This window comes from Phallusia mammillata, chromosome 4 (assembly GCF_965637545.1).
Source record: "Phallusia mammillata chromosome 4, kaPhaMamm4.hap1.1, whole genome shotgun sequence".
NCBI classification, from domain to species: domain Eukaryota; kingdom Metazoa; phylum Chordata; class Ascidiacea; order Phlebobranchia; family Ascidiidae; genus Phallusia; species Phallusia mammillata.
Window position 1 is genome coordinate 13447124 of NC_137255.1, and position 11159 is coordinate 13458282.

The 11159-nt window shown below is 40.4% G+C and overlaps 2 protein-coding genes across 2 annotated transcripts; both read right to left on the reverse strand.

The window, feature by feature from the left end:
* Nucleotides 1-1565: 1565 nt before the first annotated feature.
* On the reverse strand, nt 1566-6549 carry LOC145224717 (uncharacterized). The gene is made up of 2 exons (XM_080091279.1): nt 5571-6549; nt 1566-4384 (listed from the first exon to the last, which is right to left on the reverse strand). The coding sequence occupies exons 1-2, from the start codon at nt 5589-5591 to the stop codon at nt 2507-2509; spliced, it is 1899 nt and encodes a 632-aa protein (XP_079947405.1). The 5' UTR covers nt 5592-6549; the 3' UTR covers nt 1566-2506.
* Nucleotides 6550-6906: 357 nt separating this feature from the next.
* Nucleotides 6907-8015, reverse strand: LOC145223483 (uncharacterized). Its single transcript, XM_080089898.1, has 2 exons — nt 7748-8015; nt 6907-7556 (listed from the first exon to the last, which is right to left on the reverse strand). Exons 1-2 carry the CDS (start codon nt 8013-8015, stop codon nt 6907-6909), a joined length of 918 nt encoding a protein of 305 aa, XP_079946024.1.
* Nucleotides 8016-11159: the final 3144 nt, after the last annotated feature.

Sequence of the window (11159 nt, forward strand, 5' to 3'; positions counted from 1 at the left end):
TTTTGCTGTTGCGATCTGCTACGAGTGGTGGCTGGTTCGACCGGCAAAGTAAACAAGAATCGCTGGGACTACTTCAGTCCGGTGTGAAGCAGAACTGAACATATTTGCAGAGTGATTTTGTGATTACGTTAAATCATCTGTAAAGGATCAATGATGCCAGCTGTTCGCTTCCCTTCCCTGCCACCTTAACGCGTAACGTCGTTTCGATATATTTTGCACGGGCAAATTCCCACGATTAACACGCGCAAGTTGCAATATTATGGTGGTCTGATTGATGTGATTTGACATTTTAGGAGCGTCTCCCAAGAAGACACTTTAGCCGATGCAGACCTTCTCCGGCACTTCAGCCGTAGCAATCTGGCTTGACACACGAAGCCAAAACATTGATCTAAGAACGATAAGGGCCCTGAGATGATTGAAATGAAACAAGGCCGCTCGTTACTGACCACGTGGGTCGACACGGGACACCAAAACTATGTTAGAAGTAGCCGCAAAAGATGACACCCGGGGGTCCAGTTGTGTCTTGCCCTTTGAAATGAAGTGGTCAGCTGCTTCATGCAGCATTGGCAGTGGAATGGCGGTAATATAGAGCAATTGCCCCACCGACCAAATCTGATTGAAGGTCGGTAATGGCGTTGTTCAGACATAGGATTTTTCTTTTACTGAATGGAAGTTATGTGTGTACGACCATTTTCAAAATAATCAACATCTTTTAAAGTTGTTATTCTGTTGTATGCAAAATATATATTTTTGAATTATCAAATGAGGAACATTGGTCTTTGTCAGTGATTCACAGAGGTGTGAACATTGAAGTCAGGCAACTTATCTTTTCGTTGAAAATTGCACGTTACGAAAATCGCCAGGTTCAAGTTAAGCCCACTTATAAGTGTTTCCACCTCAGGTTTTTTCAGGCAGCTTTCATGTGGCTTTGCTATGTGTCTGTCAAACATGTACATGTGTTTTAATGGAAGAATCCTGATAACCCCGCTTTAGTTTTTTGTACACAATATTTTTTTCCTTATTTTTAGTATACTTTAAGCTTTCGCAACAAACAGCTTGACAATTCTTTTTCGACTTGTTTTCGCATATTCGCTTTAATCAGAAAATCTTGTTACTTTCAGGGTAATTTAGATAAAACGTTTTTATTGTTCAGTGAATTTGGAAAAGTGTTCCAAAATGCTTTTTGTTTTGTATGTCGTTATTTTGTCGCTTTCGTATACATTTTAGTTTCTCGAGAATTACTTTTACTTTGAAGTCTTTGGTTACAAATTTGCCACTTCAATACATTACAATAAACAAAACTGTTTTGCTGTTGTAAATCTTGTTTCAGCAAATCAAAATGAAGCAAACTTGTGTTTTGCACGATGTAATATATAGTTAACAGACGTGTTGTTTACCTACTTAAATTGTCATTAAAGTGCCATCAAATTACAATTTAAGTAACTAACTACAATTTAAGTAACAGATTTTACCTCAAATCATTTTTTTTCACTACCTCAACCTGAATTACGTTGTGCTTATCTGAAACACAATAAGGAAAGCGAAATTGCACCCATGGATTAGAAACTTGAAAAATTTATTATAACTGACGGGTACAACACCAAAACGGTACTACATTTTTTAAAGGCAAGCACTAGAAGCATTGCGCTAATTGGATATGACTACATAAAAGGCACACCACCGATGCCGTGTGTTGCAAAAAGACAACAACCAGTCAAAAAATAATAAGGAAGTAGAAAGTGATCGAAAACGTCTTGAAAAATTCGTTCACATAGTGTTGGGCTAAGTATAAAATTGTAACCACGATTATTTGAACAGAAATATGGCGCAATGGACGCTGTATCATTGAAACTTTGTGACCATTTTTTGGTCAAGAAGTAGTGAGGTAGAAGTTGAAATAAAAGAAACTTTACGCAATTAGCAAATGTCTTTCGGTCGTATCGGTAATTAATCCACGGTGTTGTACAAAGTAACAAAACATCGTACAGATTTCAAAAGGTTTCCTAGAATAGTTGTAAACAGTAATGCAATCACTATTAAATCACATTTTCGTTTGTCAGTGATTTTAGCGTGAATGAAAATATCGTTTAGGTGGTATGTAAGTTAAACAACACGAATGGGTCATTACACCTTTTTGTACATCTGGAACGTGCCGGTGTGCTCAATAGGAACACCACATTAAGATATTATTACTTAAGCTTGACACAACAATATCACAAAAACTTCAAAAGAACGGCAAAGTAAAAAAACAAAATGGCCGCTTTTTAAACATTTACTCGTCTCTCGGACGGTGCGTCACCACAGGGTGAGTTTGCTTTTAGTACGTTTACTATTGAGACCTAACATGTATTTGCTTTTGCGTCTTATTTTGACAGCAAAACAAAACACTGAGCAAAATAACATTTTTATCGACAGTAAGACCCGGTGTGTTCGGAGTTGGGGAGGATTCGGTTAAAATTAGTCTTATTCGAAGGTTTGCAGGTGCATTGTATTCGGTACGAAATTACTAAATAGTGGGAATATAGCGCTCAAATCCACCGTAACCCGCAGCCGACGATCTCATGTACGGGTTGTTAGATAAACCGTTAATTTGAGTTGGTGATTGCAGGCTTCCAAACTCGCCTGCAAAACCGGCAGCAGATGCTCCCTCACCGTGGTAATGGTGAACAGGGCTCGAGAAGGTGCCGGGGTAGGACGCTTTCATTGGCAGAGATCCGAGCCGCTGATTCCCACCGCCGATGTAGGAAGTACTTGATGTAGCACAGGCCGAATATGCCGGCACGTTCATCGCGAGAGAGCCTGGCGAAGTACCGTGAAAGGAGTAAGGCGAGACCGCGTTCGGTGACGCACCGGCTGCGCTGCTTGGCATTCCCCTTAGGGATGAACCACCCATTCCTGATGTGTACCCAGTCGATGGACTCAGGTTGCTGTGGATTGCTGGAGTTGCTTCGTGACTCTGTGGATTGCTCGTCACAGCCGAATCCCGTTCAGGGTGAATCATTGCCGGATTAGGCACAGGCGGATTAAGGCCGTCGCTTCTGTTCGATTCCAAATACAGCGAGCTCGACATCTCGCCCGCCGCCACCTCGCCAGGTCTGCTTGGGTGGCCGATAATGTTCTCGATGCTAAACATTCGGGGGTTGGCCGTTGTGGGTGACGCCATTGGTGGTGGGTAGTGCGTAAGCATTTGATGGGGCATGGTACCACCTACAGAATGCATTATAGGCGACAAATAGTTGCTAGTCATCATACCATGTTGTGGGTAGTATGTGTTGGCTGATGGATGAGGGGGACCATATGCTTTCATGGCATTAGTTGGGGTAAATGCACTTTGATCTTGCATGTAAGTGTTCAGCAGGGCTTTCTCTGATTCAGAACGCTTAAATCGCTTTCGACGACGAAGGAACGAACCGTTGTCAAACATGTCTTCAGCAGCTGGGTCCAATGTCCAGTAATTGCCCTTTCCAGGCTTCCCCGGTTCGCGAGGCAACTTAATGAAGCAATCGTTTAGGGTCAGGTTATGGCGAATCGAGTTTTGCCATTTCTTGTTTTGTTCGCGATAGAATGGGAAGCGCTCCATAATGAACTTGTAAATATGTCCTAAGGTAAGCTTGCGCTCAGGTGAGCTGGCAATTGCCATAGAAATCAAGGCAATATAGCTGTAAGGTGGCTTGCCACGCTGAATGGGTCGCTTTCGGCGTCTACCGGAACTGGTAGTTGTAACAACATCGGCTTCATTCGGCTTAGCGTCATTGGTCGTAGAATCGCAACATTGGTTTTTCTCCCTATTCTGTTTGTCCTCTTCGTCGCCAGTTTCTGTAAGCAAACCGTCATGTTCGCTCATGCTGCAGTCACTTTCTTTTGGGACACCAACATCAAGTTCACGATTATCCTCGCCAATATCGCAAATCGATTCCTGGTTGAGCGATTCTGCTGAATGGTGACTGTTGCAAACTCGTTCCTGACCCCCACCAACAAGTGGAGATTCGCTATAAGTGTGATAATTTGCCTGCTCTGCTGTAGGTTGTGGCATGGAACCTTCTTGTTGGTACGCAGAAACACATGACGGAGACGGCAAACTTTCATTGCAACTCGTGCCGCTAATTTGACATGAGTCGGCATGTTGCGGTTGGTGGGCTGAAGGTGGTGGCGCCAGGTTGCGTGCTGCGAAGGGTGATGCCAAGTGAGTCTGCATCTGCACATAATGCCGATCGATCATGTTTGAGCCGGAATGGGTGAAATGATGCTGCCCGGCAAAATTGTGACCATGGTAGTGTGGGTATGAAGAGAGCGAACCAACAACTGAAGAAGAATGCTGGGTGCTGGTTTGGTGGTGACTTGGAACTGCATGTATGTGTGGATTTGGGTGATGAACTCCTTGCACCTATTTCGAAAAAAATACATTTTTAGGTTTAAAACAACTTACATTTTTTAGGTTTAAAATAACTTAAATTGGCAAAACACCGTTTGCTTTGATTATTTTAGTCACATCGTTTCGTTTGCTTTGTGATTTTAACCCATGTTAGTTGCAAAACTGTCGCTGTTTTGCATGCAGTTTTATTAAACGTTGTATTGGATATTTGTGGTGATTAAATTTGGTTCTTCGCAAAGCAACGAGAAACAGAATTATAATATTATTTACTATTAGATTCAAAATTTATTTACATTTAAAAATATTATATTGTAATAGAATTGCGAAAACTATATTGAGTATCCTGGAAATACTTTTGTAAATATCAATGACAAATTTCAGTATTATTTGATAATATTTTGTGATGCAAATTTTTAAAAGCGACGTCTAAAAGCTGTGGTGTTTGTGACACATGTTTCCTGGTGTCGATTGCAACTAAACTTGTAAGTGAATTAGCTAAAAAGACTCCTTTAAAGGTTTAGGCAAGCGTGAAGGATTTTTGTCGGGAACAAACGCAAATGTCACAAACCATTTTCTGCACTAAGCTTGTTCACCTCTAACACCGTTTTCTTGTTAAGTCATATAAGTTTAAAACAAGCATGCAAACATTTTGTAAAGTTTGCAAAAAATTGATTTAGTCATTCAGTTTAAAATCAAATGATACAAGCGGTTACAAATGTGTCAAATAATTTTATCCCATTAATGCAACCGCTTATTTCTTTGAGGCATTTGAAATGCTCTGGTGCATTGTAAGACCCTGAAAAAACAAGGCCGCTTATCTGGGCTTCGGTTTCAACCACAAAGCCGGCTCCTAGGTAGAGAGACAACAACAATGGAGACGCAACGACACTTCATTCGTGTAAACAGGCCTTTGTAAATAAAACAACGAAACTAATGCGACTGTTCCAAAAACAAAAAAATCAGGCATTGGTTGAAATGGTAAATTGTAGATGAGAAAACTGTTAAGTGACATATTATGTTTTCTAGGGATGATAACTTAATTTCAGATATTTTTATCTACATTCTGGTGTTTAGTCAAGCTACAGTTTTTTAATGTCAAGTCTGCAAAATATGCATAATTGCATCAACAAAGTTTTTAGAATTATAATAAAATATTGCCGTTATTCATTTGTCCGTGCATGTACTAAATAAATCTTACCTCGGGATAATAGGTCAACATTTTCTTTTCTTCACGATTTCAATTTAGAAATGTAATATAAATATTTAATGTAACATGAACACCATCAACCGTCTCAATAAACAGGTTTTATTTAATTTAAACTGTAAATATTTATTACCATAATAGATTTTCTGAAGAAGACAGCAGTGATTGCTATACTAGAATAAAATTTGAGGATGCTCTTAATCTTAATAGTTAGATGTTTACAAAATGTTTTTCTACGTTAAAGTAATAATTCAGTAAACTGTATTGCGTTCAGATAATTTTATAAAGGAACCCCGGCAGTATTACTATTATTATTATTATTATTATTATTATTATTATTATTATAAGCTTAGAACTGATCGTGAACCCCCCAAAATATATGTATGGCCTAATCTGTTTCATTAGGCATAGATAAGACTACATTTAACAACGGCATTACGGTGAAAAACTTTATCTGATATCGTGTTACAAATGAAATAACTTATACATTTCTCAACCTGTAGTGACTTTACTGCGGACAAATCGAATCTCGGTTGTAATACAAAATAGTTTTATTTTTTACCCTCGCTGCTCAAACTTCACCTGTCCAATGACCGCCGCCATTTTTGTTGTCTTTGGCAATATCTTACAGCACTTGCAGTTAAATATTACTGACCAAGAATTAATTTGTGCATGATTGAGACGCCTTTACACCTGTCTGTTATCATTTACATTTATTCTTATCTTTTATATTTTCGGGTTGCTTGACAAACATCAACCTGAGCAAACTTTCGCTTGCGATCACGTGATGGTTTGAAACGTCGTCAACTGCGCAAAACTTTCAAATCGCAAACCTTACTCGCATGCAAATCAGTTGTGTTGAAAGACAAGTGTTGTAATTACAACAGGCTTGCAAACAGTACGACTTGCTCCGAACAGACGCAGTCCTACTGTCGACGCGGGAAAGTCTACCTGCTTTGACGGCGGACCCCTAACTACAGCATCTTGAGACGGAGATCTCAAACAGGTACCGTCTCGCCTGGTTGCCAATCACTCGTTTTCGCCCTTTTTCCCCCTCTGTGCTTTAGCCGGACTGATTTACCCACACACCGCGCCCACTGTACTGTTGGGTCGAAGTAAAAAATCGCCCCGAAAAAGTCGTGCCTTTGGCATCAATAATATGTTTGTTGAAGGTCATCATGAAGTCATGCATGCCTGGTCGTTTTTGTGCCAGAAGGTACACTGCGACGCCATTTTCTTTTGACAGCGCGATGTTTCTCCATGGAGAAATGCATTTGTCTTTGCACTATTTTAATGCTCGTTAAATTGCATTTTGAATTCGGACTATTTTTTAACAGAAACATTTCACAAAACTCACCGCGTTTTTGTTTGTTTCGTTTGACTGATTCCCACGTTGCACGATCATAGCAAATTTCTCTTCTGAAATGTCCTCGTGACTGGGACTTGACCGAGAATCGTTTTGTCTCAGTGTCAGGGGCGGTAGACGTATACCTGGCAATGGAGTCGGAAATCCAGGCTCGTTAGTTGATTCCTTGACTTCGTCGTTTTTTTCGTTTTTGGCTTTGAACTCGTTGTCAGCTGTGTCAGATTTCGTAAATCTCTCGTGACCAAACAAAGGATAAAGACTGGCTTCGCTGCTAAACGAAATTCCACTTTCACTAGAAGGGTTCACCCTTGCAGCATCAAATTGGTGACTATGTACGGGATAAACAGTAGGCCCAGACGCATGTAAAAACTGTTGGAAATTGCTTGTTTCGTGATTTGGGTATTGACTGAGATTTGCTTGGTAAGAACCAGCAGAGAGTAGAGTTTGTCTTTTCACGTCGTCCAAAGCAAATGGAGCAAACATTGATCCGGTTTCTGTTGAAAGGGAATGAGTAGCAAGGGCCGAAGTTTGATCGTGTACTTTAGGGGCCAATAGGGGAACAAGTTCAGGCGGAGCGTGGTCTTTTGATACATAATCATACACCGAGCGTTCATCTAAAACAAAAAGAGTCATTGAAATACCTCACAACGTGTTTAAAATGGAACAAATGATTCTGAAATGTCATGTTATGGCACTTTTTTGTTTAATGTCGTGGCAAAACGCAAACTCTAACACGAGAATTAACTGTTTTAAATTAGGTAAATTCGTCAAATCCATAGGCAAGAAGGCAACCCACAAAACCTACCACTTAAATTCTTTCGGTGAAAATCGCCGAAGCTTCTTGCTTGTACGGGACTTAATACATTAAAGTCATTGTAGCAGACCCCTTCCGACTCCTGGTTGTTTTTAACACCAACAAGTTCAGTCATTTGCTGATTATGGGATTTGAACCCGGCTTCAACTGATGGACTTTGGCGTTCAACATCCACAGGACGAACAAGCGGACTTGGTGTGGACGCCGATTGGCCTTCAACACATTCACTTATCATGGACCGAACACTTACTGTAGCCATACTCAATCTGAACAGAGATATCTATAAAAACGAAAACATATATAACCCTTGGCCACAGAGAAAATGAACCATACACGTCCGACATTTGGTATACTGATTTACAGGTTTAGTACTTTTTTTACAACATTTAACAACAATTAAAAATAAGTATTTTTTTTAATTTAACAACAATTAAAAAATAAAACACAACACTACACTGATCATCGTAACTTAGTGAAAATGAAACCTAACTTCATTTTTTTATTACTATAGTAACTGTACAAAAATATCAACCATCTCGTAACTCAAAATAATATCTTAACGATATTTTAAACGTTCTCTTGACCCAAAAATCCAACAATGTAGCGCGGATAAACCTTTAGAAGTTCGCCTGCTTGTTCGTTTGTCGTCGAGCCCAAATAATCTGTCGTCGCCATTGTTACATCACAAAGCCCTATACTTTTAGCAAACACACGAATCGATGTGGCTGTAAACCTTCTATTGCGAAAGACGAGGTTTTCGGACCATACTAACTTTTTCGAAATAAAATTAAAACTACACGCAGAAGATAAAACTACCTTAAACTGTCCTTTCAGCACAATTTAAAGTGGTCAAACAAGACCAATACTGTCGTTTTCTTTTTATGCAGGGCATTTTTAATTTGCGATAAACAATGCGAAAATTTATGATTTTTCCGTTTTGCTAATTTCCTCTTCAAATTGTACGTTTGAGGTACAAAACACCAAATCTGCATCTCGCTTGTAATAATGGCCGATTTCCAAATCGCTTAACAAACTCTTGCATCGGTAACATGTTTCTGCACGCCCTCACAGCTTTTTGTTATTATTGCATCGATAATAAAGCGAGTTGTTGGTTGGCGAGCCGACTCCCCATGCGAGAGATTGAAACATGCACGGTGGTATCACACCTGAGAACATCCCAACCTACCTGCTCGCTCCGGCCCAGCTCTGGAATCACAAACGACTCACAGCTTTTGTTGGCCTCGCTCTGTTATTAATCTAGGAGGGTTGAGGCCCGATGACGATTCAAATGGAGAGTGCTTGAGTCCGGGTCCTTGTTTTCATTGCCTCTAACGTGTGAAATTGGAAAGAATCTCCACTGGTAAAAACTCAGGTGATCACCGCCCCACCTACAGTGAAAAACCTAACAAACAAGAAGTATAAAAGAACTACAGAGAGCCTCGCACGTATTTATGGTCATCCTGATGTCGACAAATATAATGCCGGTAACGCCACGATTGTGTTAAATTTAACTGATACCTTTAAAAGATTTATGACAAACGGTTTAACGGCGCGTTATGGAATCCAGATAAGGCAAGAGTTGTACACTGTTATCGAGTTTGCAACAATAGAACACTTCAGCGGCCTTAGCGACCGATCTCACAAAGGTAAAACACGATGATGGGGTGAGATTACCCAAGCCCGGTTTATTCTCAACATCCCCGTTCGTACCTTTCACTATGGAGCCAAGAAGCGGGATTTTCGCCTCGATATCAGCAACGGACGGCCACTTAAGAATGGGATTTATCACGACGGACAACTGATGGAGCTATATTCAGGTAGCCCCGCTTGCGGTCCCGTCTCGCTGCGTTCCGGTCGTTTTCAAACGTTTTTCGGCACAGTCATAATGCAGTCGACGGGGGGACAGGACATGGATCGAACCACAGATCAACGACATGTTATCGATGCTGCTTTTGTTGTCGGAAATCGAACAATAGCCAGCAACGGTCTCCGAAAATTGTTTGGAAAGCGAATTAGGCTGGGGGCCTTGGATTGAAAATGAGCTCCCGTCAACCGGCGACATTTCGCGAAGATCAGAGGCTTGGCGTCATGGAAAATTACAATATATTCGGTTGAAACTATTTTTATGCTTACAACTGCACGGACAAATACAAACCGTTTTAACCGGAAGATTGTTTGGTCCCCTTATAAATTTTACTATTTATATTTTTCCTATAGCCTCATTACTCGCATAAAGTCTAAACATTAAGACTGTCATAATAATAAACTTGGTTTCTCTATATTGACAAACAGTTTTTACTTGTAGGCATTTTTTACTTGTAGACAATTACTTTGTAGGCTTACAAATCGAGCATATATCTCAGCATATAGTCAGCACCTGACGAAGATTTTCGGACGACTCCGCTTCTAAATAGCGTTGTGTAATAAATCTTGTTACAACTAATCACGACAAACTTAAGATGTTACATCGAAACACTCAGCTTTCGCATTCCGCTTTCTGTTAGCGTACCGTGTGACTGAGCAAGCGGGGTCGATTTTCTACCAATATAAGATATACTGTAATCACAGTCGTAATATAAGCGCGATAATAATATAGTGTCAAAAGGGAACCAATATCAACAGGCTTGCCGCCCTTGTGTTCACTGCAACGTGGTTGAAAAGCAGCACAATGGTATACAACGGTTGCCTTCGCACAACATAGATGTGCGCACGTACACCTCCCCGTTATGTATTTCTTTCGCATCCACGAAATCAAACAGTTTAGATTGGCCTTTTGTGCTCTTGACTCTACACACCGGGCGTTTGTTGGCAAGGGACTATGTCACTTTGACACCAATATCAACCAGCAGCGATACAACAGTTGCTATGTTGTGTGCAACAGAGTTGAAGCCAAAATGGCTCTTGAAACCTAGCGAATATGCATTCCAAAAAATTGTAGTCAACTTAATACGGATGTATTACATTAATTTCTTCACATGGGTTTTTTTTGAATAGAGAAGCAACAATTTTCCTAAAATGTTAAATTTTGTACCCATAAAGGTCGCATTATTACTGACACCAATCGAGTCGTCCCTGCTGTAGGCCCCAAATACCAGCGCGACACCCAAACTCATTAGCAACAATATAGCTGTTAATTATTTGTACGTTTTTGCATGAGCGCTCCGGCAGTGTTGTGAATATAAGCACGGTGCACCGGCGTCGAACCCGACGGCGCAAAAACATGTATGTGACATGACCCTTGCTGCATTCATATACTTGCCAACTAAACGTGAGTTCAACGAAAGTGACAGCTCTTAAATGGTTGTCCCGCAAAAACAAAAGCGCTTGTTAGGGCTTTGCTAAGTGATATGAAAAGAAATTGGCGACTAAAAATATCGGTAAACGTTTGCACAAGCTAAGAACG